The sequence below is a fragment of the Colletotrichum godetiae genome, assembly GCF_030913485.1.
Source record: "Colletotrichum godetiae strain CBS 193.32 chromosome Unknown BDP55scaffold_30, whole genome shotgun sequence".
In the NCBI taxonomy this organism is placed as follows: domain Eukaryota; kingdom Fungi; phylum Ascomycota; class Sordariomycetes; order Glomerellales; family Glomerellaceae; genus Colletotrichum; species Colletotrichum godetiae.
In genome coordinates this window covers 163,513-188,985 of record NW_026851278.1, presented here as the reverse complement: position 1 = coordinate 188,985, position 25,473 = coordinate 163,513, and the positions used below count along the sequence as shown (strand labels likewise).

General features: G+C 51.2%; 11 protein-coding genes across 11 annotated transcripts; 8 read left to right on the top strand and 3 right to left on the bottom strand.

The window, feature by feature from the left end:
* Positions 1–247: 247 nt before the first annotated feature.
* On the top strand, positions 248–2,879 carry BDP55DRAFT_748535 (cytochrome P450; the record flags this gene model as incomplete). The annotated part of the gene is made up of 12 exons (XM_060580590.1): positions 248–589; positions 717–836; positions 908–969; positions 1,081–1,219; positions 1,283–1,322; positions 1,475–1,614; positions 1,675–1,824; positions 1,906–1,984; positions 2,068–2,257; positions 2,316–2,394; positions 2,452–2,524; positions 2,587–2,879. 12 exons carry the CDS (start codon positions 248–250, stop codon positions 2,877–2,879), a joined length of 1,707 nt encoding a protein of 568 aa, XP_060427576.1.
* Positions 2,880–4,378: 1,499 nt separating this feature from the next.
* BDP55DRAFT_730380 (uncharacterized protein) lies at positions 4,379–4,717 on the top strand (the record flags this gene model as incomplete). Its single annotated transcript, XM_060579684.1, has 2 exons — positions 4,379–4,582; positions 4,643–4,717. The coding sequence occupies 2 exons, from the start codon at positions 4,379–4,381 to the stop codon at positions 4,715–4,717; spliced, it is 279 nt and encodes a 92-aa protein (XP_060427575.1).
* A 429-nt stretch (positions 4,718–5,146) lies between these two features.
* BDP55DRAFT_633851 (uncharacterized protein) lies at positions 5,147–5,599 on the top strand (the record flags this gene model as incomplete). Its single annotated transcript, XM_060572606.1, has 1 exon — positions 5,147–5,599. One exon carries the CDS (start codon positions 5,147–5,149, stop codon positions 5,597–5,599), a length of 453 nt encoding a protein of 150 aa, XP_060427574.1.
* A 2,302-nt stretch (positions 5,600–7,901) lies between these two features.
* Positions 7,902–10,260, top strand: BDP55DRAFT_669593 (major facilitator superfamily transporter). The gene is made up of 6 exons (XM_060575310.1): positions 7,902–8,336; positions 8,391–8,467; positions 8,560–8,882; positions 8,968–9,465; positions 9,537–9,697; positions 9,753–10,260. The coding sequence occupies exons 1-6, from the start codon at positions 8,022–8,024 to the stop codon at positions 10,128–10,130; spliced, it is 1,752 nt and encodes a 583-aa protein (XP_060427573.1). The 5' UTR covers positions 7,902–8,021; the 3' UTR covers positions 10,131–10,260.
* Positions 10,261–10,464: 204 nt separating this feature from the next.
* On the top strand, positions 10,465–11,770 carry BDP55DRAFT_669588 (emopamil binding protein). Its single transcript, XM_060575309.1, has 2 exons — positions 10,465–11,006; positions 11,059–11,770. Exons 1-2 carry the CDS (start codon positions 10,754–10,756, stop codon positions 11,517–11,519), a joined length of 714 nt encoding a protein of 237 aa, XP_060427572.1. The 5' UTR covers positions 10,465–10,753; the 3' UTR covers positions 11,520–11,770.
* BDP55DRAFT_669585 (L-asparaginase) lies at positions 11,771–13,127 on the bottom strand. The gene has a single exon (XM_060575308.1). The coding sequence runs from the start codon at positions 12,926–12,928 to the stop codon at positions 11,834–11,836; it is 1,095 nt and encodes a 364-aa protein (XP_060427571.1). The 5' UTR covers positions 12,929–13,127; the 3' UTR covers positions 11,771–11,833.
* Positions 13,128–16,777: 3,650 nt separating this feature from the next.
* BDP55DRAFT_669579 (uncharacterized protein) lies at positions 16,778–17,094 on the bottom strand. Its single transcript, XM_060575307.1, has one exon. The coding sequence runs from the start codon at positions 17,070–17,072 to the stop codon at positions 16,815–16,817; it is 258 nt and encodes an 85-aa protein (XP_060427570.1). The 5' UTR covers positions 17,073–17,094; the 3' UTR covers positions 16,778–16,814.
* Positions 17,095–17,141: 47 nt separating this feature from the next.
* On the top strand, positions 17,142–18,354 carry BDP55DRAFT_669578 (uncharacterized protein; the record flags this gene model as incomplete). The annotated part of the gene is made up of 2 exons (XM_060575306.1): positions 17,142–18,167; positions 18,218–18,354. Coding segments are annotated over exons 1-2 (1,037 nt in total), but the record flags the coding sequence as incomplete, so codon positions are not given.
* A 303-nt stretch (positions 18,355–18,657) lies between these two features.
* On the top strand, positions 18,658–19,739 carry BDP55DRAFT_219476 (uncharacterized protein). Its single transcript, XM_060566064.1, has 3 exons — positions 18,658–18,748; positions 18,950–19,210; positions 19,285–19,739. Exons 1-3 carry the CDS (start codon positions 18,714–18,716, stop codon positions 19,529–19,531), a joined length of 543 nt encoding a protein of 180 aa, XP_060427568.1. The 5' UTR covers positions 18,658–18,713; the 3' UTR covers positions 19,532–19,739.
* A 1,177-nt stretch (positions 19,740–20,916) lies between these two features.
* On the top strand, positions 20,917–22,262 carry BDP55DRAFT_633846 (peptidase family M28; the record flags this gene model as incomplete). Its single annotated transcript, XM_060572605.1, has 4 exons — positions 20,917–21,069; positions 21,127–21,562; positions 21,633–21,937; positions 22,026–22,262. 4 exons carry the CDS (start codon positions 20,917–20,919, stop codon positions 22,260–22,262), a joined length of 1,131 nt encoding a protein of 376 aa, XP_060427567.1.
* A 749-nt stretch (positions 22,263–23,011) lies between these two features.
* BDP55DRAFT_219444 (uncharacterized protein) lies at positions 23,012–23,654 on the bottom strand. The gene is made up of 3 exons (XM_060566063.1): positions 23,452–23,654; positions 23,223–23,399; positions 23,012–23,160 (listed from the first exon to the last, which is right to left on the bottom strand). The coding sequence occupies exons 1-3, from the start codon at positions 23,512–23,514 to the stop codon at positions 23,089–23,091; spliced, it is 312 nt and encodes a 103-aa protein (XP_060427566.1). The 5' UTR covers positions 23,515–23,654; the 3' UTR covers positions 23,012–23,088.
* Positions 23,655–25,473: the final 1,819 nt, after the last annotated feature.

The following is a 25,473-nucleotide window of genomic DNA, read 5'->3' as shown; positions in this document are numbered from 1 at the left end:
TGGGGTAGGTCAGAGTGGCTAGGACGGTGAACTGTAAACCAGCGACGCCGAGCTGGACGTTCGAATGGCGGGAAATCCGACGGTTTTGTTGGTGGTACATCACGGAGTCTGGGCAATTGTTAGAGGCAGAGAGAGCTCGAAGTAATAAATACAAATTTTGAATGAATCCTTCCCCGTCATTGCTGGTGCCATTGATCTTTCTCGAAACAGACTGAGGAATTGTATTTCGCACCAAACTTCTGGAATGATGGGTTCCTCCACCACTGACGCCATCTCGGCGCTCTCGCCCTCCCATTTTGTGAACGCAGCAACTTTCAACCCGGTGGCCTTTCTGCTCTGTACCATCCTCACGACGGCAGCGGCCTTTCATCTTTACACAAAAACGACGAGACGAACGTACGGTTTACCTTTACCGCCGCAACCGCCATCGAAGCCAATCTTGGGCCATTTAACGGATTTAGTCAGTGAGAATAAGGCACGGCGGTGGCATTTGAAGTTGGAGGGATGGGCGAGGGAGTATGGTGCTATTTTTGGGGTGAGGACGGGGTTTATTGTTGATTATTATGTCAACTCTGATGTTTTGGTCAAGGTGAGCCTGTTACTTTGGTGAGCTAACCATGGATTTGGCAACGCGGACGGTATACTTTGTAACGGTTCGCGCTCGGGGCAGTAATGAGTGGAAAGGGGGTGCAGTGTGCTAATAATCATGAGAGTAGGAGCTTTTTGATAAAAAGTCTGCGGTGACAGCGGATCGACCTGTTTGGATCATGTCGAATGAGATTTTGAATAATGGGTTCAATACCCTGTTCTTGGATGCGAGTGATCCGATTTGGAAGGTATAGTTGTTTTGTATCACCTCAATGGTTGGTCGGTTCAACGAAACTGATTAGATGTTTGATGTGCATAGAATCAGAAGAAGGTGATTCAGCAGCTTCTCGCGAGTCCCCAGCAGGCGGGGAAGATTGTGCCGTACGTTGTTGATTGATTCATGATTTCGCCCTCTTCTTGGAAGTTTGGACAACTGCGAAGAAGCACAGGAATCAGGAGCCTGGTGGAAACCGTTTACTAATGAGGTCACAGGTTCCTAGAGTATGAGACGATGAGATTCCTTCGCGATAACGTCGTCGAGCCGGCAGGTGGGCTTTCGGGGGCTCGGCTTTCGAGAGGCATTGAGCGGTATACGTACAGCGCGTTCGCCATGGTTATTATGGGCATGGATGTGAGATTTTTGCATCCATCGTCTGCTGGAAGGCGGCCTGGTGTTAATTTGAATGTGTTGCAGGTGCCTAATGACGACGACTCGGTCATCGACTTTCTTCAAGGTGTGTGATGATCCCCGATGGGGGTTTTGTTAATTTGATAAGCGACTTACTGACTGTGCCACCTACAGAGGTGGAGTTTCAAATCATAAGTACGACCCATCACCTCCAAGCCTTGTCGCGAAAGCCGTCTTTTCGGAAAGTCTCATAATTAGCTGTAGATACCTTCCCCGGCGCCAATATCATCGATCTCGTCCCTTCTCTGGGGAAGTTACCGCTCTTTCTCAAGCCCTGGGAGAAAAGTGGGCGCGCGAGGTATAGACGGGACCTCGCGTGGGGGATGAAGCGAGTCAAGGTGAACTCGATCTGCTCACGCATGCTTTAAGACCCGACTGGCTAATATCTTGGGTGCCAGACGGTCGAAGACGCGATGGCAAGAGGAGACTCCTCGTTCGAAGAGACTTTCTTGGGGTCAGCGCTAGCAGATGAGAAGCTCAAGGGGATGACGTGCAAGGAGGAGCTTGCGATTTTGAGCTTTGCTTTGATTGTTGCTTCTGCGGATACTGTGAGTCGTCTTGCCCACCATCATGTCTTCTCTCTCGACTTGGTTGGAGAACTGTATTCTAGCAGCTGACGCAAAACTTAGAGCCGGATGACGACGTGGTCCTTCGTTGAGGCCATGATGCAGTTCCCCGAAGCTCAGGCTCGCGCACAGGAGCAAATCGGTTCGTTGGACACAATGATACCGACGGTGCTGTCGGTGATCCCCTCCAGGAAATCACGCATGCTGACAAACTATGTGTTTCAGACAAGGTCGTTGGCGATAGACCGCCGGTATACGAGGACTACGCGTGCATTCCTTACATCCGCATGCTCCTCAAGGAGGTATGGCGATGGAGGCCGCCGGTGGCGCTGGGACATCCTCATATTACCTCACGGGAGGTGGAGGTTGGGGGCTACAGGCTTCCCAAGGGGGCGCGAATTCATCTTAATGCATAGTATGGCTGATATTTCTTGTCTGGAGATTGAAATATTGTCGTTGACTCTTGGGTTTAGTGCTATTAGTCGGGATCCCGCGAGACATGAGGATCCTGATCGGTTTTGGCCGGAGAGATTTGAGCATGATGAGACTTCTGTGAGTGGAGGGAACCTCCTTGCTGAAGTCTGTTGAGGTGAGACTGACATGCGATAGACGATGGAAAGCATCAACGCGCAGGATCCGACGAAGAGGGATCACTTCGCCTTTGGAGCCGGTCGTCGCGTTTGTACGTCCGACTACCTTACTTCCCTTACCTCATATCTTACTGCTAACAATGCATGTGAACAGGTCCCGGATACACCGTCGCAGAACGCTCTGCCGCCGTGACGATGATGCGCATCCTTTGGGCGTTTAAGATCCTGCCGGCCGAAGGGGCGGAGACGCCGTTGGAGTTTGCTGATTATGCTGATTCGTTGCCAGGGAACCCGGGGAAGAATATGCCTGTGAGGTTCCTGTGTAGGAGTGAGAAGAGGAAGAGGGTGATCCTGAAGGCGTTTGAGGAGATGGAAGGTGGACGGGAGAAAAAGGTGAGTTTCCTAGATGCTTGCTATGGTGTCTCTTGGTGGGTGGGCGCTGGCTGACTTGATTGTATCTAGGTGGCGCTGAACTTGGGCGATACGTCGGTTCCTGATGTTTCGGCCTTTCTTTGATGTCTAGGGAAAGGAAAGAAAACTCCAAAGGATGAGGAGTGGAGAGAAGTGGACTGGGAGGGGCGTAAAGAGTTCGTATACATGCACGAGACTTCTTTGACTAGGAAGGAGCCGCCGTAACTACGCAAGAATCACTTCATTTCGGTTCTCCGTCATGCATTTGTAGGTCATGGCAAAGCATGACATATCATGATATGGCAAGGTGATGTAGCCGCTGAAGCATGGAGGTGTTGCTCGCCTATAACGATGCTGGATCGCTTTGAAAGACCTCATATTCTTTCCAGGCATGCCAGGATCGGATCCTCTCTGTCCCTCCGGACCCCGCCCCAGATCCTTCCCGAAACGGGGAGAGCCTCCGGTCGGGATCACCCCGATTTCGCCAGGGAGTCGTCTCCCGCTTTGAGTATGCTTGAATGGGTGCTACAGGTGCTATTCTCCGTTGAGCGAGGAAGTCTTTTCCAGTTCTTCTATTTGGAAGTCGGGTGGTTGTGTCGCTCCGATCCGGGGTAGCTGGGCTGAGTGTTGCAGGATAGACGTGTCCCATTTTGGGGGGCAATGCACATATGCCCTCTCCTGTCAAAGTTGACTCATACATACTCAAGACGTTCAGAAATGGATTGACCCTCTGATCTTACCACGTTGATAACGTCCCTGGTTACAAAGTAAAGATACCGAGTCGACGCGATATAGCGTCAAACTGATGTGACAAAGTCCTTGCCCTCAACGGTACTGCGCGCCTCAAATCGCGGTTGATGGCTATTGTTTTCTGGTGAAAGATTGTCATGAGCAGAAGAACCAATGACAACATCAGGCGTCATCTAAGCGCCATGACACTCGATAGATGACATGATAAACGAAGACCACTGCTATAGGCGTTGCACAGAAAGTTCAATTGTTTGCCGCTTTCTGATTCCCCCCATTGTCGTGGTAAAACATTCCAGATTCGGAGTCATAATCCGCCTTCGAGGGAGGTGTCAATTAGATGGCGGATCTACGGCGGCTCATCCAATGCGCTGTCAGGCTCCCTGCAAGGACCAGGCCACCTCGCTTAACCGCGTCAAGGAACCTGGCTGGAGAAGCACTAGCTTTATGATTACACACGAGAAACAAGGACCACGTTCCTCGAGGAAGGCCGAAATAGGCAACTTGCTAAGCTTGGAAAAGAAACAATGAGGGAACAAGTTGATTGAGCGCGCGGTTGCTGAAAACAGAAGCCCCCTTCTGGGATCTGGTGTTCATCCGATCAGGAACCTATGGCGTAGATGTTTGAGTGACAACTAACAACAGCTCCTTTCCATATAAGAGCGATGACATTCCCAGACTGTTCACCTAAGGTAACTCCAATCAGCACTTACTGTCTCCTCTTGATCAACCGTCTCAACCAAAACCACTCATCCAACAGAACCATATCCCCCTCAACACCAGCCGAGATGAAGTACTCCATTGCAGCCCTCTTTCTCACCCTCATCGCCAGCGTCACTGCCACCCCCGCGCCTGACGTCGCTCACCTCATCGAGCGCCAGATATACCCCGCCTGCGCGCCGTACAACAATGGACGAGAGTCCCCCTTCCCCACGGACTCTAACTGGGGTGGTTACGCTCTTTGCTGCAACTACTTTGGACCTAACCCTCCTGTAAGTTGACTCTTCTCCAATGTTGAGACTTGATAAGACGCACGACTGACTTTGTGAAAGGAATACACTGGCTGCTGCGATAGGAATGGCGTGAACACTGGTAGCGGGTTCCCTGCATGCGTGATTATCAACTAGATAGTCTAGGTCATCACGGACTCATTTGGCGAGGATCATAGGGGCTTGACGGTGACTAGGTGGGGGTAGTACCTTGATAGCTATGCGTGAGCACTTTTCATGGCTTGTGGAAACCTTAGGTTGGGTCAAAGTAGATCCTATGTCAACGAGGAAAGATTGATAGGAAATTTTGCTTTTGTCGTAGCGTACATGTGGCGTATCTTTCCAACATCCATCGGAGATACTGGTCAAGTCTTCCCCAAAGGAGGGCCGGAGGCTGCCACCACCAGTCGTGCAACGTCTTATTCTTTCCCCAACACTCACCAATAATCAGATCATTCTACTACACCAATTAATTTGAAACTCAACGATCTCAATCGACTCTGTTAAACCTATATAGACGTTGTGGCATCTGGATTGGAGCACAAGCGCCCCCTCGCACTCGACCCAATGGACATTCCCGAAGGTCACAACACTTTCAACGAAAGGGTCATCACATTCCAGAGTCAAGAGACTATCGCCAATTCTGTCTCGCCGGGCTTTTACACCGGCTATCATGACCGCCCGGGCCGGGAAATGAGACAACGACGAAACGAGAGGCACTGTCGTTTGTACAAGGTCCCTCGAGAAATTTTGTTCGAGATTGTACACCAGCTTGAACCCACGGAAGTCTTTCAATTACGCCATGTATCGCAGCTGTTCTTACGACTGACGTCGGTCAAAGATTTCAAAAATCTTTTCCAAATCACAAGCCTACAAAAGCTTGAACAACTGATGCAAGGCGTCTTAGGTGACCCGAACATCCCCCCTCGCTTCTCGTCACCATTCCTCTTCTGGGTGGCCTTCGATGAACGAGCCAAGATCAGAGAGTGGCGTCGAAGGGAACTCTTGTGCCAGACGTGAAGCGAAAACTACGGACGACCAGTTGTTGGAGGTGCCGTTCATGAGTACAGACAACATCCCCATAAACTATTAGGTCAGGCCAGAAGGGACTTCAACAACCCATCGTACTCGATCGAAGAACGGGGTAATGCGTTAGGGCGAGTATACCAGACGGCATCGCAAACGCTACTACTACGGCCCCATTGCGATGGTTGCGGGAGGTGTCACGACGTGGCCTATTTTTCCTGTGATCAACTACGCCCCAATCTCGATAGCCGCATCTGCATCGGCCACGAAGGGAAATTGAGACTGTGTTCGCATGTTCAAATGTCTTGGGCGGAACTCTGGGCAAATATAGCGACCTACGACTCAAGGGACCCGGGATGGGAAACTCTCAAGGCAGTGTTCCAGCGAAACCCATTCACACACTGTTCGGCCTGTGAAGAAAGAGTTGGGGAGCATGGGAGCCCCCCGCGATAATCTACACGCCAACAAAGCGCCCCCATCGCCGAAATGTCCTCGGGGACGCCTTCTTAAATTTTACGCTGGGCTGGAAGCTCGTAGTGTGGAATTTGAGAGCAGGAGAAGTCGTGACGAAGGAACTTCTTCGTCATGCTCTGAGTCAATTGCAAGAAAGCTTTAGCGACTTCTGCTGCCCTCATATGATGTTTACAGACACAGCATTCACGGCGCCGTTTAGCTGGCACCGGTGCGTGTGCTTCAGGGAAACAGGTGTGTATACTACCCAACGACAGTGTCACGAGCACCGCACCGCGAGGGCTGGCACGGAATGTTGCGCATGCTATGCGACGACTCATCCCCATCTTACGGGGAAGTTGATGTCACATGGTATACATCCCGACCTACCCCGAGGTTCCACGCATGTAGTCAACTGTCAAAAATGTCACTTTGAATACATTTGGAGGTTGGAAGAGTCTCGAGTCACTCTAGAAGGACGGAAAACGATCAAAGTTCAGGATTCCAACGACTGGGAGACGGTGTATGATTGGGAAGAAAGCATAGATCCCACGACATATCGTAGAGATGAAGCAACCAGACACATTGACTGGTGCGAAGACGTAACGTGCTCCAACTCGAAGGGCCCACGTAGACGAATTACATTCTTCTAGAAGATGAGGAAGAACAGGAACAAGAAGAAAATAGTTGAAATCATCCAATTTACAAGTCACGCGTTTTGTGGGATTCTCAGGGTAAGCGAGGAAGCAACAAGCTTTTATGCCCTTCTGGCAGCTTTCTTGCAAGGCATCTAGGGACCTTGATAGAAGGTTGAGAACACCTCCCAGGAGTCATCACTGTAGATTTCTTCGCTGGGTTGCCTGCGCGGCTCTTTCAGGCGCCGAGGCGTCCTGATTATGATCTTCGCCATGTTGGACAAGTCACACCTTCAGTGACTTGGCTCGTGGTCGAGGCTGATACAGACCAGTCAAATTAAATAGAAGCCTAGCTCTATAGAATTAGGTCTTTTCTGTGGCGGGTGATCCGGCTGCACCTGAAAGTCAGCAATGCGCCTGTGTGATAATTAACATGTTTGTTGGTCTCTTAATAAAAATAGGTGCGGTGTTTGGGTTCAAAGAGACAATCCAACTTGCGAATGAGAAGTGAGAGTTGAGCCACAGGCCTTTGCCCTTATGTCTGTTTGATCGTCGGACCAATTCAGACTCCACTATCCAGTAAAGTCTCCGATTTCTGGCTTCCTGCGCCGGCCAAGCCCGGATCCGGACTGTTTGCTGTGGAACACCAACTGCGGAGGGGCTCGGGTTATCGCTGCAGCGGCCGTAAATCGAAGCGGGATGGTTGACCGGACGGATTTCAGGATCCTCGTGGCACTAAATCCCGGCTGGGGGTTTTGACTCGTAATCAATCTCACCATGCAGCTAGTCCAATCCTCCCGAATTCAAGACCAACAAACGGTCAACAAAACAGCCAGCACACTGAGAATAGTAAGCCGGATGACCAAATACGTTAGCATAGAACGCCGCAAGTGTTGCCCGAGCCGTATGTTCCACTCTGTTGGGACCAATCGTCGGCGCGTGAACGGAAATTTGATGTGGTGTAAAGGGTAAGGTGTTACCAAAGTCTCCTCGGGGTTAGTATGAACCCCGGATGTAAAGCGATTGCGCTATTGTCAGCCTTACCCCGTCCCACGGGTTAAGCGAATCTGGACACCCTCGAGCGGGTTAGTACCTGAAAATGCCGGGCGTTGTTTGCTTGTTGACTCGACGGGGTTAAGGCTGGATGTAGGGAGTTACGAGACGGAGTTCAGACACAGGCCATGGGTTTTTTAAATGCACGCGCATCAGCCCGTCTTGATGTTTTTGATGCTTATTATAAGATCTCCCACAGATGGGTAGTTTGCCAAGGTTCATCCATAAAACTTCTTTAATGCCCAGAGATTTCCCTAGATCCTGTCCAGATCTTGAACATGGACCAGCCTACTTCACAAAGCTCCAGAGAGCTCACCGAAACCCGCTTCACATCACCGGCATCGGCCATGACGCAACCATCAGCTACTCCTATCATCCTCAACATATCGGAAAAGCCACTGCCACCATCAAACGATTCGGACATTGAACAGACCGATAAGAAGGAAGCCGGCACTGAAGATGAGGGAAGTACGGCGGCGGACCAAGAGGAAGCCGAGGAGGAGTACATCGAGGGCGTCAGGCTCATCCTCGTCTTGGCGGCATTAACACTCACTGTGTTTCTCATGATGCTGGACATGTCTATCATCACTACGGTACGGTTTTCAAGATGTGGCGAGGTGCTCGTACAAATCTGATACTGGATCTAGGCCGTACCGGAGATTACAACAGCGTTCAACTCCCTCTCTGACGTGGGATGGTATGGCGCAGCGTACAGTCTCTGCGGGTATGTCAACCATATGCGCAGCCTTTTTCAAGGGAAACACTTCGAGTCATGTGCTCTTCGAATCAACCGAGCTGATATGTATCTCAAACTAGTGCCGCTTTGCAGCCCTTGGCTGGCAAGCTTTACACGCACCGCCACTCGAAAGAAATCTTCCTTGCCTTCCTCTTCGTGTTCGAGGCCGGATCACTCATCTGCGCCCTGTCTAATTCATCAACACTGTTCATCATCGGACGGGCTGTCTCCGGCATGGGGTCCGGTGGACTTTTCAACGGCTCGCTGACGATTATTGGCGCAACGGTTCCGTTGGAAAGGAGACCATTGATCATCGGGATCATGATTGGTATTTCGAACATTGGAATTGTCGCTGGACCTCTAGTGGGAGGAGCCCTGACGCAGTATACGACTTGGCGTTGGTGTAAGTTTCCTTTCCCCGCTTGATTACTCGCTTGATTTCATAGATGGGCCTTGAATCGAGAATGGGACACTAATTCGGGACACAGGTTTCTACATCAACCTTCCCATTGGTGCTGTTACTGCAGCTATGCTCTTCCTGATCCACATCCCATCAAAGATCACCAAGCCCGTCACCCTTCTCCAAATCCCCCGACACCTCGACCTTCCCGGGTTCACGCTCTTCGCTCCCGCGGCCATCATGTTCCTTCTCGCTCTACAATTCGGCGGCAATGACTATAGCTGGGACTCATCGGTAGTCATCGGCTTATTCGTTGGCGCCGCTGCGACCGCTGGACTCTTCGTCTATTGGGAGTACAGGGAGGGCGACGACAAAGCCATGATCCCGTTGGGATTGTTCAAGAACAGAATTGTCTTGACGAGCAGTCTCGTGGGGGCCTTGAACATGAGCATTACGCAGGTCTCAAGCTACTACATCCCAATGTACTTCCAGAGCGTCAAGGGTGAGACGCCGTTCAAGGGTGGTGTTCACTTCTTGCCGACCATCATTGCCCAGCTGGTCTTTGCTGTGGCGTCTGGGGCTTTGGGTAAGATGATGACTGTCGCGTACTTTACGCTCTCCTATGAATGTCAATTTGGAAATGCTGACCCTCTATAGTTGGAAGATTGGGATACTACCTCCCCTGGGCCGTTTTTGGATCCGTTCTATCGGCGATTGGCAACGGTCTCATGTCTACTTGGGACCCGTCTACGGATTCTGCAAAGTGGATCGGGTATCAAGTTCTCCTCGGTGCGGGTCGCGGTGCCTGTATGCAAATGGTGAGATATACCACCAAGTGACCAAAAAGACTAAGCTAATACTCGTGGTTCTTAGCACATCATCGCCGTCCAAGCCAACATCCCACCTGCAACCCTATCCGTATCGATGGCCATGCTCGTCTTCATGCAGACCTTTGGCGGTGCCATTTTCTTGACAGCAGGCGAAGTCATCTTTAGCGAAGGCTTGGGCAAAAACTTGGCAAAGTACGCCCCAGCCGTAGACGCAAAGACGATTTTGGCTGCGGGCGGCACGGGGTTCAGGAAGGTTGTACCGGAGAGAGATTTGCCTGGGGTGTTGGTGGCGTATTCGAAGAGTATCGGCGAGGTATTTTACCTCATGGTCGGAATTGGCGGTCTCGCGTTTGTGCTCTCGTGGGGTATGGGCTGGGTTGATATCCGCAAGAAGAAGGGAGAGAAGAAAGGGGACGTGTGAATGGCCCTAGCAATGGAAACGAGACTAAGCGCTGGAAGGAATGACGACATGTAGAGATTGTTATGATATACCCAACTCATATCTAATAAGCAGTGTTACATAGATAATCAGATGATTATTGGAATCCCACGGTTCAAAAAGCTGTCGTGCATCCCTTCTGTGTCATGTTTCACTCGGTGGAACACCCCGGTGTCGAACTTTCGGGCGCCGGCAGACTCGGACTCCAGGAGTGGATCCCGGATCGGCCTTTTGCACTTGGCGGTTCCGGAGAATAACACTAAAGTCCTCCTCTCTATTCTCTCGGTCGTGGTTTTGTCAGACAGAAATGCTTGAACCCGAATACGACACGGGTGCAATCTCGCTTGGTTGCTTATGTCGGGCTTGTGGCCAATAGAATGTCGGATTGCTTAACACTTGGCAAATGTCTCTGTGCAAACAAGAGCTAAGAATCGCACGACGCGGATGACATCTCTCCCGGCCAAGGCAGAGTGGAGCCAAAGCGTGGGGAATGGATCCTTCGCGTTGACGTCCATAAAACTCACGAACTTCCCTTCAGTGTAAGTGACCTTATCCAAAAACAGAACTGAGGCTCTAGTCAACAAAAGAAACCGAAAGTTACCGCAATGGCCGCAGAAATCGTCATGAACGCTACTATCCCAGTCCACCCGTATTTCCCTGCGGAGGCTGTGCTCCCCGGCTACGTTGCCAATACGTTTGGCGCGCATGCTCTTCGTGGGATATTTGCCGCAGGGGCAACCGCCATCCTTGCGCCGACGTATCGCATCATCAAGAGGACGAGCCCAAATCTCCCCAACGGTGAAGTTGCCACGGCATTATGGTTCACTCTCAGCGCATTCATCCATCTCTTCTTCGAAGGCTAGTGGTCCCCGGACGTCAGAGTCGAACAGGTCAACTAACACCCGAGCAGGCTACTTCTCATACAACCAATCCCACATGCCAGCATCCCTCCACATCTTCGGCCAGCTCTGGAAGGAATATTCACTCTCCGACTCTCGCTACCTCACCCAAGACTCCTTTATTGTTTGCATGGAGACCATCACCGCCTTCTGCTGGGGTCCGCTGTCCTTTGCGTGCGCATACTTCATTGTCACCAGCCACCCTCTCCGCCACCCGCTGCAGATCATCATCAGTCTCGGTCAGCTCTACGGCGACGTTCTGTACTTTGCGACATGCTCATTTGACAAGCTTGTTGCCAAGATGATCTACTGCCGGCCTGAAGACTTTTACTTTTGGTGTTACTACGTTTTCTTCAACGCCTTTTGGATCATCATCCCCTTTTATCTTATTGTTAAAAGCTGCGCGGAGACGAAGCGGGTCTTTGCAAAGGTTGCCGAGTTGGAGAGGAGCTCTTCGAAAAAGGATCTATGATCCTTGTTCGAAGAGGAGATGGCTTAATATCGGTGCTCGAAGAAAGCATGTACGGGTTTCTTTTTAGACTGTGATTGATGATGATCGGGTACTTCGTCACTTCAATTGAGTTCTTTCAAGGCCCCTGGAAAATACACGTAGCGAAGACAAGTAAGGTTGTTGGCATCGCAAAGTCGCCAGGCGCTACGGAAAGACTTCAGAGGGAGAGACATCACAGGATTTGGTTAATCGCGAAGATAAAAATTACTATTTCTCTATTATTATATCTATGTACTCATAATCTCATAATTCAATGTCATTATGGTCCAACCCACTCAAGGGGCGAACATGAACAGCGTCTCAAGCTGCTCAGAACTGTAGCCAGAGTAAAGCGCAAGCTGCAACAGAATGCGCGACTTTTGGGGGTTCAGGTTCCAGCCACCGTACGTGTTAAGCGCATCGTCATCCTCGACAAATCCACTCATGGTTCTGCTGGAGACAACAATCTGCGTGCCGTTCTCCTGCGCCAGAGTCTTGAGCGCGTTGCGGCCAGGGGTGGTCCATCCACCGGCGCCCATACCCGCAAGGACGAGACCCTTGGCACCGCTGGCAACGGCGGCGGTGGCGAGGGCAGGGTTCAGAGCTTGGTGGCCGAAGAGGATGTCAACTTCGGGCAGCTCAGAGGCCTCGGTGACGTTGAAGTAGGCGCGGCCGAGGGGCAGGACGGGAGGGTAGTAAAAGACGGGCTTGATGTCGAGGAAGAAGCCGAGGTAGCCCTGCTCGACGGCCTTGAAGGTGTCAAGGGAGTTGGAGTGGGTCTTGGTGGTGTAGTAGGCGCTGCCGATGCGGTCGTTGAGGACGATCATGGTGCCGCGGCCCGCAGCGGCGGGGCTGCCGGCGAGGGTGACGGCCTCAAGGAGGTTGATGGGGCCGTCGGCGCTGATGGCGGTGGCGGGTCTCATTGCGCCCACGACGACGACGGGCTTCTCGCTCTTGATGGTGGCGTCAAGGAAGAAGGCAGACTCCTCCATGGTGTCGGTACCATGGGTGATGACGGCGCCCTGGCAGTAGGGGTCATCGAGAGCCTCTTGCACGAGGCGGGTGAGGTTGAGGAGGATACCAGGGGTGATGCTGCCCGAGTCCACGTTGGCGACCTGCACGCCCTTGACGTTGGAGACATTCCACAGCTCTGGGACAGCGGCGATGAGGATATCGACGCCGAGAGCACCGGCTTGGTAGCCTGTTGTCTGTGCATTGGAGGAGGCTGAGCCGGCGATGGTACCGCCCGTAGCGAAAATTGTGATGTTGGGCAGGCTGGCGTTGTAGTGCGTCTCACGAGTGGAGAGCAGGTTGTATACCGGGAGCGGGGCCGGGGCCGCAAGGCCGAGAGCCAACTGGGAGGCAGCGAGGAGGAGGTTGCGAGTTTGCATCTTGACTGATTGCCTTGCGGAGAGAAAGTCACCGAGGATGCTGGTGGTTTTCTTGGGGACAATGGTGGCTATGAGGAGAGAAAGATTATTCGAACTGCTCTGCTGGCTGGTAAATCATCAGAACTTGGCGGCATGTTTACTTTGTCTTATATAGCGATTCTTGAATACGATGTATCTCCGAAATACGTGACTGTAGCCAAGGCGATAAGAACATTTAGCAACTCCCATTGATTCCGGTGTCAATATCCGGCTTGTGGGAAAATAACTCGCCCGACCCTTCCATTCCCACGCTAGAAACCATGGAAGATGCTCTAATTGACCAATACTCTGCCTCAGAAATCATCATCGACCTTATCTCGATGGCTTGGGTCCTATCACACGTGGGTTTGGGCTCCGAGTGCGCTCGAGACTAAGGCAGGCGAACGCTGGTTCCGTGCTCTCGGGTTTTCTCTTATCAGCTCGGCAAAAAAGTGACCAGTGCCGTCGTCGGCAGAGCCATACCGACCTAGTGGTCAAGTCCCGGGATGGTCTCCGTCTTGGGCCGCTTCGGTGAGTGGGCTCTCGAGTCTCCCCGTATTCAATGTTTGTCCTCCTCTGCGGGGATGTGAATGGACGGAGAGATGTCTTATCTGATACTTATCTTGATAGCTGGAGGAGATCAACTGGTCTGGGCAGAATAAGATTACGGCATAGCAACAGACCCCAACCCGGGGAATTGGCTAGTTCATGCTTATTGCTGCGGTTTATTGCAGCATCGCATGGCGGCCCCGGATCATTCTATGGGGCTGACATGTTCCTGCGGGGCCCGACGGGGCCCAAAGGCGTGGAAATGACTCGTTGGCTGGCGGGGGTTTCCTCGGACTCGTTTGTTGATAACGGACGGGAAAGATTCCCAGCCCCCTGGTCCAAGGTTCCGGTTCCGGCGATCCGCCCCGTCAACAATGATATCGGACCAATTTACTCAGAAGCTTGACATGCACAGCAGACGCATGTTGGCAATCCTGCAGCGGGAATAGGAGCTAAGGTATGATTCCATGGGAGCTAAGGTGTGATTCTTACGGGTAGGTAGCCGATTTCTTTGGGGTGCGGGTGCTTTATTTGGGATATCCCGATCTGGAATGATTGAGTAATACTCTGAGTTCCAATGACAGCTATCATTTGTGTCTAATGTGCCCCAGCCTTTATGTGGCTGTGTCCATTGAATGGAAGGTTCAAGAAGCCGGCGGCAGCTAGACGCGCAGTACGTCTTAGTCCCATTTACATGAAAGGCCGAAAGTTTCTGCGATGCCATTCTCACTCGTTTGTCATATTCATGACTATGGTTTGTCGGATAAGTGTCTTCGAGGACTGTTTCGAACGCTGAGGATCGCTGATGCACGTGGGGAAGAGAAGTGGACCACCGTGAGCATATGTAGACTGCCTTCGGTCTCTAGATCATTTAGCCTGACACGGGTTTAGCAAACACTTGCGATCACGTTTGTCTCGACCATGTGTTATAATCCACGAAGTAGTTTGGTCATTAATTGTAGCACAGACAACGAGGACAGTTCCATCGTACCTACTTACTTTTTCTAACATGATTGTTGACGAAGGCTTTGATGGATGATCCTACAGTCGTTCAAAATCCATCTTCTCTCCCTTCCCCATGCCTTCATATTTCTACTTTCACTTGAAAATTGCTCGCAGCATCATGAACGCTGAGTACCTTAGAGTTGCAGTATTCAAGGCGTATTCGCCAGCAAGAGCCTCGCGGAGTAAACTTGGAAATACAAGATTCTTAGACCGTGAAATTTGATGGTAACGGAATGGAAAAGCACTTAGTGGTAAGAGCAAGCGTAAAGTAATACCGGAGCGACCCAGGGATGCCATTCATGCATACTATCAATGGGGGCACGTGAGCTGCTGCTTTACCAGTATAGCACTGCACGGCTCGTAATCTGCGAATATGTGGGTATTTATACGGCACTTGCTACTGTATACCTGCCTTTGCACATTTGGGGAGAGTCGAGTTGCTACGTTGTATCAACAAATGGGAGAAGACTAAGATAAAGCTTTACTATCAGTTGATTAGAGGTTCTATGAGGAGTATGTCTGTTTGGACATGTTGAAGCTTTGGATCCTGTCAACTCTAGGTAATCAATTGGATCCCGGCCTTACACCGGGCACTCATCATTTTTTCAATAAACTCAGACACAACAGACCAAACAAAACATTGCAGGAACAATATCACCTCGCATACTGAGAACCGCAGTCCATAAGTTTGTCAATGTCAGAGGTGTTTGCCACTTCCCCTTGCATGAATGATACCTTAGGTTGTACGACCAAACCTGTTCAAAGAAAGACGTTAGAAGTAAGGTGGTTATTCTCAAAGCTCCTTGCACTGCATCTCTTTGGTAGCAAAGGAGTCGCCCATTCAAACGCATCTGCAATCAGAGCTGTAAGATAGGTAGTTGATCAAGAGGGACCCGGGCTGGTGTTGCCATTCCATTTTTTCATGTCTGCAAGAGACCTTGACTGCTCAAATGTTTCCGCACTCCTGACTATGATATGCAAACATACCTTACTCTCATAATTTCGCCCAAGCCATCCCTCTGTGTCTGACTTCAATGTCGATAGATTGCCCGTATCAGCCATCTCGAGGCTCGGTGTCTTCAAGTGTATCAAAACCCCAAAGTGAACAATTCTCGGCAGTCAAGTGCTCGTATTCTAGTTTCCCATCGCGTATGCCGCAAATTACGAGTGAAGTGATCAACGGGAGACCGAGGTGTAAATCGTACCCCGTGATCCCACCGCTCTATACCTTGCTTCACCTCCAGCTTCACCTCATTTGGCTACCTAGGCGTGACCCAGGAGGAAGACACGGCACACCTCCCTGCGGGGTGAGCTCCTTCCTCGCTCTATCCACGCGTGTATTCATCTGAAAATTCTCGCGGCCTCCACGCTCTCACCGCTTCAATTACCCAAAGAGGAACTAGAAGCAAGCAAGTCCCGTGATCTCCCTCTTCGCCGCCTGGCCAGGCGAGTAGCATTTCGTACCCTCCCACCACCCAGCCCTGACTGTTGTTTCCCCTCCCACAAACCAGAACAAAGACGCACTTCACCGTCAGTGCCTCCTTGGACGAAGATTCCTAATTCCATTTCTCAGTCTTCCTCCCTCATTGACGCCTTGTCTGGCTCTCTCTCTCTCCTCGAATCCCAGTCGAGTATCCCTTCTTCGCTTTACTTTACTCACAGTTTCTTGCGCAAGGCAAAATACTCCCTCAACAGCAGAGATACGGTCTCATATCCCCAGTCTCACGATGCGAATAATTCTCGCGCCCGTTCTTGCCTTTGCGGCGATTGCCCTCGCGCGCGCCGTCCCCGAGCACATTGCCTCCGACCACATCGTACTCGAGCAGACCCTCGCTGAGGTTCCTGCCACCATCGCGGAGTATAGCACCATTGCTTTCAAGGCTGCCAACGGTTCTGATGTTGTGATTCACGTTGCTCCTGGCGTGTTCATGACTGATGATGTCTCCAAGCTCCCCAACGACATCGGCAAGCAGTTCAAGATCAAGAAGGTGCCTAAGCTGATGGAACTTTGCACCGTCCGTGCCAGCCAAAAGGACAATGGCGACAAGGGCACTCCTCGTCGCGATGACTGCCAGGCCCTCTACGATTATTGCCACAGCCACCCTGTCTACTTCTACTTCGACAATAAGATCGACCTCAACCGCTGGGCCGAGGTCGCCTTTGTTGGTTCCTGCGCCTACCGCACTCGCACCGTCCACCACAATGTCGTCTTCTCAACCGGCGATATGGCCAACTTCCTCGACAGATCTCTGAGCCGTAAGGCTTGGACCGACAAGGACCGCATGTCTGCTTCCGGCGAGGCCGATTGCACTGTCTATGAGGGCGGTTCGGGCTTTGCTCCTGTCTTCTGGAGACTCCAACAGCGCGGCCCTCTTGATGAACCCGCCTTCAATTTGGGCAACAACACCTTCATCCCGAACAATACCACCGCCCTTGAGACTCGAGGCAGAAAGCGCGAGGCGCCGCTCATTGTCCAATCCCTAGACGAACTCCCCAGACATACCTCTGCCTTCATTTCCAACGGGAATGCCCACGCCATCAACACCACCAACATTGGTCTCTCTTCCGACATCCCGACCAAGGACAAGCGATTCGACCTGACACTCGATGGTCCCGCTGAAGGACCATACTGCGATGCCAAGTGGCTTTCCGCGAATTGGAGAGAGCCTAACCGCCCTCTCCGCAAGGACTGTCAGAACCTCTTTGACTTCCTCAAGACCAACACAGCCAAGGTCGTAGTTTTCGACCGCGAAGCCAATAGAATGGTCAAGTTCACCGCCCATGAGACTTGTGCCGTCGGCTTCACTTCCCTCTCCAACACCAACATCACGTTCACCAACCTTGACACGGCTAACTTCGTCGAGCGCATGCTTTTTTGGGACGGAGCTCAATTTGAATCCGACTATACAATCGGTAAGATGGGCGGGATGTGCGGCTCCGAGAAAGAAACTCACGTGAAGTACGAGAGCGAGTTTGCACTGGTCTACAGAGATCCTGAACTTGCCGGCGAAGGCCACGTCGACCCTCCTGAGGACAGCAAGCGAGACATCATCTCTACCATTCCAGCTCCAGAGATCATGGAGAAAGGTGCGATGATGGTCAAGTCTGGCTCCCCAGAGGACTTGGCTGCTACGGCAGAAATGGCCAACATCCCCAGCGACACGAACCCCTCGCTGGACTGGGTCGATTACACCGTCACCGACGGCAACGGCAATAACGTCACGGCCCAGCTCAACGCGAATCTCCTACATATCCCCCTCGCCAACAGCAAGGCACTTGGCACCAGACTGGAGAGGGTCGATACGCCCCTCGGCCCTTCCAAGCGATGCACGGGCAAGGTCCAGTTCTGGGGTGGCGCCAAGCCCAACTCGCCTCTCATCGCCGACTGCGAGAAGCTTCGCAACTTCATGTCTGTCCGCCGCTTCCGCTTCCGATTCAACCAGGACGAGATCAATAGCGGTAACGCCACCCCTCTTGCCAAGGTTGGCTCCTGTCGCATCGCCTGGTTGCCCTGGGGCTCGGATATCACCGTCGGCAATATGGACCTCGACATTCTTCTCACTAAGGCCCTCAAGCTGTACGACCCCAGCCAGACCCGGATGCGTCTTTGGGGTTGGGAGTACTGCGATAATGACGGGCAGTTTGGTGTGAAGAATCGCATCAAGTTCTACATCTTTTAGAGCTGTAGATGGACGGTAATGGATGGGAATTGCATACGAGTGAGAACTGGATTGGCTCTGTTTGCTATTGTTTGGCCATACTATTGGCCAAGCAACTGCGTAAGATGATCAAATGGATTGATGAATCAGAAAATGCGGTTCTATGCCACAATACATGGAGGTGCCATAGATGAGATACGAGACAGACAGCCCTAATAATCCATTGACTTCTTGCGAGTACATTCGTTTGTCTTTCATGCTGACGTGCTTGGGATCTTGTAGCTGTGGATCCCTTGGAAGCTGAACGCCAACGGGCCACTCGATCAAGTCGTCGTGACTCGACGGCCCACGTGTCGCGATGCCTCAACCCTACAGGCTCACTCGACTGTGATAGAGAACAGCCAGCCGACGGCATTTCAGATGGGTGTTGACTTCACCGTTTTCGCGTCGCGTCCGACTTCCAGGGAGAGAGATTGGTGTTGCTCATTCACTTCGTAATAATTCTCTAGTCGCCGACATTACGCCTTGACGACCCCGGAGTCACTAGGCTCACTATGGCTCCTAATATCTTGCCTAACTCTGGCAGAGTGTAAGTAATATTCACTGAAAAGTGTTCGCATACGCGGACTCTGCTCTCAATTTGAGACCCCTAGGGCCTCCTTCGTCCTCTTCTTCGAAGGCCCACAGACGATGACGAGGACGAGCCACTGCAACGCAAGAGGATATACCACACATAATTGACAAGGAAGGGCAACTTTCTTCATAGCCATCTACTAACTACAGTCATTAGACTCCTGGGAATTTTAAGCTTCACGTCATTTACACCACAATACCACCGACTGCGCGAACAAGGCCACTGCAACGGACTTTCACCTTACTACGTCCTCTTCGACCTCCTCTGCGCCACAGAGCAACTTACCATAGGCCTCTTTCTCAACGTCAACAATGCTGGAGTTCTGCGGCCCGACGCCTTTGTCAATACTCCAGTTACGGCTGGCGACTGGCTCAACCTCGGCCAGCTAGTCGTTGTTTGGCTTTGTACTTTCTATTTGTGAGGATCCTGGACATGAAAAAGCAAAGCTATTTGTCAATAAAGTAAGCTTGTGCTTACCCTTGCTTTTGCAGGTTCATTCTATCCATCCGATATTCTTCTGGAACCCACGATACACGAATCCACAAACAAGCCATCAGCACAATTTTTGCTATCTTCCTTTTCTTCAGCATCGTCCCCGTTCTCACAGACGCTAGCCTCCCAGCCTCCCGATCCGAATCCCGACGATGGGCACAAGATATCTTCGTTCTGGTCCACTACAATCTCCTTGTACCTTTATCCACAGCATTCAACATCCTCTCCGTGATCACCCAATCATGAGAGATACGCTCCAGAGGTGGCAACGCAGGCGCCCTCAGCCTCCCGGGTCTTGCTATCCAATGCGTCACCTTTGCTCTTGTTGCGATATCATGGGTCTTCCGCGTCAAATACCCGCCATATTCGCCTTCCTGGGTTGAGTGGTATCGCTTGATTGGGTGGCCAGTTGTCAATGGTGGCCTTGCTTCGTTGGTACGGGGGGCGTTGCTAGTCTTTGCCCTGCGCGAAGGCATGGACGAGGGGTGGGAGGGTCTCGAGAGACAACCTCTGCTGAACTTCTGGTGAAAGAACCGATATTTGCGTCTGCAATGCACCAGCATACTTGAGATGCAAATCCGCTACGTAACGTGAGACTCCATCACTGTCTTCTCAACTCCCGCCTAAATCAGAACTCCAGAAGTCAACACCCACAGGTCAAATGATCCCCATCCCGTGGATCGCGCACGGAACTTTCGTTTCCCATGTTATCCTACGCGACGCTTGGCATGCCGGGATCTTTGCTCCTGCAAGTCAGAGAAAAATCTGCTGTTTTGTTTCCAACCCCTCAGTCGCAAGTCCCCGCGCAACGTCTTGGCTTAACGTCACCTTCCGAATAGAGATACTCTTGGCGCATCATCAACTCGGCGCATGGGAGATGGCAATCAAATAATGTTTCTCAATCTTCTGAGAAATATCCTTCTGTCGGGAGTCTCGGGATCAGACCAGCTAGGGCTAACCAGGAAACAACGCAATGAGCCTTGGCTGCATTAGCCGTGACAGTGATGATGGGGAAACCGTTACAACCAGACATCATCTTGGGAGTTCGGACGAGATAGCAACTGAGTGAACATGACCCTCGCCTTGTCAGCACAGACGTTGGTCTTGGACAGAATCCCCCGAAACAATTGGTCAATGGCTTTGCAAGAAACCCGGGTCCTGCAGATCTATCATCATGTGTGGTCCTGGGAACTTTTTAAGCCCAACATCACCAAGTCAAAAGTTCGCAAAGTTAGTTTACCTTTAGACGGGAGCTCAACTCACCGCCAACGTGCGGGCTAAGCTTTCCAAAGTTCCCAGCTTCCCGTTCTAGTTCTCGGCATACATGAGATAAAGTTGCGCCGCTCTTGGGACCATTGCCCCAGTTTGCGCTTGAGGTACGATTACCCCTCAACTGGACTTATTTCTCTGCCGAACTTGGAGCTTCTTAAACGTCAGCGATCGTGATATCCCTGCAACATGCCACTAGGTGAGGGGGTTAGCTCTAGCGAAGTATTCGGCCACCGACCGTGTCGGGGGATGGGACGAGTATATAATGGACCAGATGACCTAGGACGAATCTTCATCGAATGAACCCAAGCGGACCTCGGTCAATTGTTCATCTTTACTGACTCTAGTGGATCGCTGTCACCATGCGCTTCACGCCTCTCCTCGCGGCCCTAGCGGCCTCCTCGGTCGCTGGCTCGTTTGTCGAACCCCGTGACCCAAACAAGTTGTTCACCCTGGAGATTGCTCCAGGCGAGACTGTGACCGTCACGGAGGAAGAGAAATGGGAGATGATGGATGTACGTGACCTTGAAGTTGTTGATCCTCATTCTCGCGACCGAAGCTCACGTACCTAGAAACGCGTCCACTTCTTCGACATCACAGAATGGTCCGACGTCCCAGCCGTCGCCCCCTCCGCAGACTTCAAGCTCCTCGCTGCCCTTCCCTTCCCTACGGAAATGAATCAGACGTGCCACGTCAATGCCCTAATTCCGAAGCTGAACAAAGACAACATGCAAGCGCATCTTGAGCGCTTTTCGTCCTTTCACAATCGGTACTACCTCTCGAAGACGGGCGTTGAGTCAGCAGAGTGGCTGTATGGCCAGATCAACGCCGTTCTGAATGTAGCAGGACATCCCACCGCCAATATCCGATATGTGCGTCATACTGCGTGGTCGCAGCCTAGCATTATTGTCACAATTCCGGGGCGCAATCAGCGGACCGTTGTCTTGGGTGGGCATCTTGACTCGGTTATTTCTGGAGATCGTGGCGCTGGCCGTGCGCCTGGTGCTGGTAAGTGCCTCACGCCTGTTCACTTCAAATGAGGGTTGGAGGAACAAGGCTAATGATATCACTGTACTAGATGACAACGGCTCCGGCTCGGTCATGATTCTTGAGGTCCTCCGTGTCCTCCTCTCTGACCCCAAGATCGCCTCTGGCGATATCCTGAACACCCTGGAGTTCCACTGGTACGGCGCCGAAGAGGCCGGTCTGCTTGGAAGCCAGGACATTTTTACTCAATACCGTTCCTCGAGCCGCCAAGTCGTGTCAATGTTGCAGCAAGATATGGTTGGCTACATCGGCCGCGACGGCGTTGAGAGGTTTGGCGTCGTTACTGACTGGGTGGACTTGGACCAGGTTGCATTCATGAAGCGCGTCATTGATACTGTAAGTTGCTTATGACATGATTGCAGGCTTCCGTCCTGGGATTTAGATCCTATGATATGAAATTGCTAATACACGACTGTCTCACTAGTACACCGATATCCCTTACGAGGAGACTGTCTGCGGATATGCCTGCTCCGACCACGCTTCTGCCAACCGCAATGGCTATCCTTCATCCTTCATCTTTGAGACGCCTTTCGGCAATCATAACCCTTATATCCACAGTCCAAATGACACGATGGAGTACGTCTCATTCGATCACGTTTTGCAGCACGCAAAGATGGCGACCGGATACGTGTACGAATTGGCATATTGGCCTTTCGCCTAAGATAGTCGTTGAAGTGGAAAAGCATCGATGAAATGCCTCGGAGACATGGAGATCTTGGTAGGATATTGATGCGAGATAGAGAGTCTGCCCAGTTAGCATGATGGAGAAATTAATAATAATTAGTGCATTCCAACGACAGACTCCAATAATACAGAGGAACAATATTCCGCATGTTGGTGGTATGGCTCCAAATGAACGATGTTGACCATCGCAGGTTCTGTTACAGTCGATCTAGGAAGAACGAAAAGCAAAAAATGAGCTGTCTGTGACTCTATGTAGGACCACCAAATCCAAACTCGCAACCTTTTTAGGACCCAATTACGCGTTAGTACTTCCACCACTAAGTCATATACACTCCAGACGCTGCTCATATCTTCCTACGACAGTTCTTGCCTTATGGGGTCTACCGGGCATCTGGGTGGGTTGCGTTGGATATACATGCGTATTCCGTGAATCTGCTGGTTCCTCAGGCACCCTCTACGACCTGGCTTCCTGACTTCCATTCATGCACGGCACGGTCTGCTTCTCTTGACGTTTGATATCCAGTGCCTGCCATAATGTCCTTCATCTTGAGTTATGATATGTCTCTGTACCTTGCCCAGGCTATGGGCTCCCCTTCGTCATTCTTTAGTCATTCCAGAACTTCTAATACGCTGCTCTTCGCCCATGACTTCTGAAGATGGCAGAGAAAGCTCGAAGAAATTGTCTAAAAAGCAAAAAGGCATCACAGTCATAGTTTGGAGGTCTCGTAAAAGCCAAATTGTCCCATTCAATGATCTATCTAGAGGTAAAGAAAGCATGCTGGCGACCTCAAACTCTAATGCCCTTACTTGGGGCAACCAATGCCCCAGCCAGTGGTAGTGGAGCAGCAATCAGCGTCCTGAATTATTAAATGTGAGTACATATGAACATGGTAGAAGAAAGTGCAAAAGGAGAAAAGCTTACACAAGTCTTGGTAATCGGGTTGCCTCCAAGCATGACGTTCTCGCAGAAGCTGGCGCTCTGCTCAGCGCAGTACTGGGCGCTGGTGCCACGAGCAGTGCCACCCTTGTTCTGGTTGGTGCAAGCCTTCTGGCCTTTGCCCCAGCAGCAGTTGTCGAGAACGGCTTCGCCGTTCAACCAGCTGTAGATGCGACACTGTTTAGGAGGTTAGCAGATGAAATGAGACCTACTGAAGTGGGAGACTCACAGAAGCGGCGAGAGTGCCAATGGTGTAGGCAAGGCCGATAAGAGTGATCTTGGAGAACTGCATTGTGAAAGAGTTGAAGGATTGAAAGTTGTATAGTTGGAAACGAAGTGAGTGCGACGGTTGAGAGAGTGTTGGTGTTTGGTGCGCGTCCAACTCTGCCAGCTTCTGCTACAATGTCAAGGGACAGGGTACCCAGGTTCTCGTTTCGGACACTTGTGTAAGTTTATCTCATAGCAGTCAGGTTGAATGATTTACTGAACACTGAATAGATGCCGATTGCTGTGACACCGTCACCGGCTGGGGTTTTGGATGCCCTAAGTAAGCTATCACTCCGGGATTCAAATAGATGGGAGGGCATGATACTTCTCTTTTTGGAATGCATACTTGGATAGGTTGTTAGATACTTCACTTCAATGATTTTCGTCTGGATCTGAAAGCAGAATTTGATACGCTGAACTATGTGAAACATGAACAGCGACGTCTGCCAACATCACTCTGCCTCGACTTGAATTAATCAATTAGCCCCTCGCGATCATGGTGCTTCTGCAAGGAATTCAGGTGTAAGCAGGATGCATCTTTTCACTTCTGATACAATTGACTTGAGTTACACAAATTACAGCCTAAATACTTCCGGCAGCTATCAACCCAGGTGGGTGGACTTACAATTGAGTGCTGAAATTCCGAGTGTCAGCCAAGAGTCTTTCAACCTGTTTTATTAAATATGCATCCTTGGTCAATACGATTTCCATTGAGAAAAGTGCAACATCGGTTGCAACTTCAGCATCTCATTGGCCAGCATAGGGTGCCAAGCTTCAACGTGTTCATCTGGAGCTGATCGCCAATTATCTGTTGCGACATCTACTGTCATCTCAACCTTTATCCTTCTTAACTCCGCCGTCTCGGTCAGCCATCGCCGTGGGGGTTGTAGTCGGGGACTTTCCTCCGAATTCTAATTGTCTGTGTGCAACACTGATCGCTTGCAGAGTATGCTTCGCGTCTTCCGCGGATACCGCACTGAAGTTACCCCGCATCGCCATTTCGAGATGGATGGTATTAATATGTATGGTTGGTTGCCACGTCGCCTAGTGTCAGATCCTAGCCAGGGGTCTTCTTGCGGATACTCCCGGATGGTGGCGGCCTCTCAGAGGAACCCTTAATGTTCTTCGATTGTTTTTCAAGAAGACAATGCTATTGTCTAGTCAAAGTCTCAAGTTGCTACCACGCGGATGACACGTTGTCGACGACTTAGCTATCAGGCTAGCTGCAGGATTTCAGCACAGATAAGTGAGACCGGAGAGACGCTGGTGAGCTGTGATGAGTCTCTTCTGTCCGACATCAGCCAATGAATAAGCAATTACATTGCAATATGGGCCATCTGCCGGGCTTGGCGGTGGTAGTGTCGGGTAAAAGGCCGAGAGAACGCAATTCGGAAGAAAGTTATGCGCCCCCAAATCTGTAAGGAAATCTACCGAGAGCGGGGTGTTTATTGTTTCTATGGTGTTGCCTAGGCCAACAGCTCGCGTCCACGTACCTACAAAACGCATCTGGCTAAACTTGGAGATTGAACAGAGGCGCTCTCGTTCTCGGCTGGACTCAATGGTTTCTTCTTCCAGAAATGATAAGATGGCCAAGAAATGGTGCAATCCCTACGCCCTGCATGAGACGGACCGTATCCGATTGAGTAGTGTGAGACAGCGGGGTCCTCCTACTAGAGTACCGCCATCGCGAACCAGAGCAAGCAGCGCTAGAGCGCGATGTCCACTTTTGATACGAAAGAGGCATCAAGCTCCTCGAGCTGTCAGTGATAGTCTCGTTGGCGCAGGACGCATGTGATATGTAGAAATGTGCCGATTGGCCCGAGACCCCGCACCATTGCATGAAACTTTAGGTCTCATTCAATGGGACATTGTTAATCACAGCGATCTGGAAGGAGGATAAGAAATGATGAGGTGTGTGGATCTCGTCGCCTTGCGGACAATGAGGGGCAAAGAGTCTTGTTGGTGCGCCTACGCAGATCAGACT

Bases quoted from the DNA above. Each gene is read 5' to 3' on its own strand.
- BDP55DRAFT_669585 (XM_060575308.1), bottom strand. From the start codon at position 12,928: ATGCAAACTCGCAACCTCCTCCTCGCTGCCTCCCAGTTGGCTCTCGGC.
- BDP55DRAFT_669579 (XM_060575307.1), bottom strand. From the start codon at position 17,072: ATGTCGGAAGAGAGACCAATGTTGGTGGTGTTGATGGCGTGGGCATTC.
- BDP55DRAFT_219444 (XM_060566063.1), bottom strand. From the start codon at position 23,514: ATGCAGTTCTCCAAGATCACTCTTATCGGCCTTGCCTACACCATTGGC. The intron at 23,400-23,451 runs GTGAGTCTCCCA...CCTCCTAAACAG, and splicing joins TTGGCACTCTCGCCGCTTCT to TGTCGCATCTACAGCTGGTT. The intron at 23,161-23,222 runs ATTACCAAGACT...GTTCATATGTAC, and splicing joins TCATGCTTGGAGGCAACCCG to TCACATTTAATAATTCAGGA.
- BDP55DRAFT_669588 (XM_060575309.1), top strand. From the start codon at position 10,754: ATGGCCGCAGAAATCGTCATGAACGCTACTATCCCAGTCCACCCGTAT. The intron at 11,007-11,058 runs GCTAGTGGTCCC...ACACCCGAGCAG, and splicing joins CATCCATCTCTTCTTCGAAG to GCTACTTCTCATACAACCAA.
- BDP55DRAFT_219476 (XM_060566064.1), top strand. From the start codon at position 18,714: ATGGCTCCTAATATCTTGCCTAACTCTGGCAGAGT. The intron at 18,749-18,949 runs GTAAGTAATATT...TACAGTCATTAG, and splicing joins TTGCCTAACTCTGGCAGAGT to ACTCCTGGGAATTTTAAGCT. The intron at 19,211-19,284 runs GTGAGGATCCTG...TTGCTTTTGCAG, and splicing joins TGGCTTTGTACTTTCTATTT to GTTCATTCTATCCATCCGAT.
- BDP55DRAFT_669593 (XM_060575310.1), top strand. From the start codon at position 8,022: ATGGACCAGCCTACTTCACAAAGCTCCAGAGAGCTCACCGAAACCCGC. The intron at 8,883-8,967 runs GTAAGTTTCCTT...TTCGGGACACAG, and splicing joins GTATACGACTTGGCGTTGGT to GTTTCTACATCAACCTTCCC. The intron at 9,698-9,752 runs GTGAGATATACC...CGTGGTTCTTAG, and splicing joins GCGGTGCCTGTATGCAAATG to CACATCATCGCCGTCCAAGC.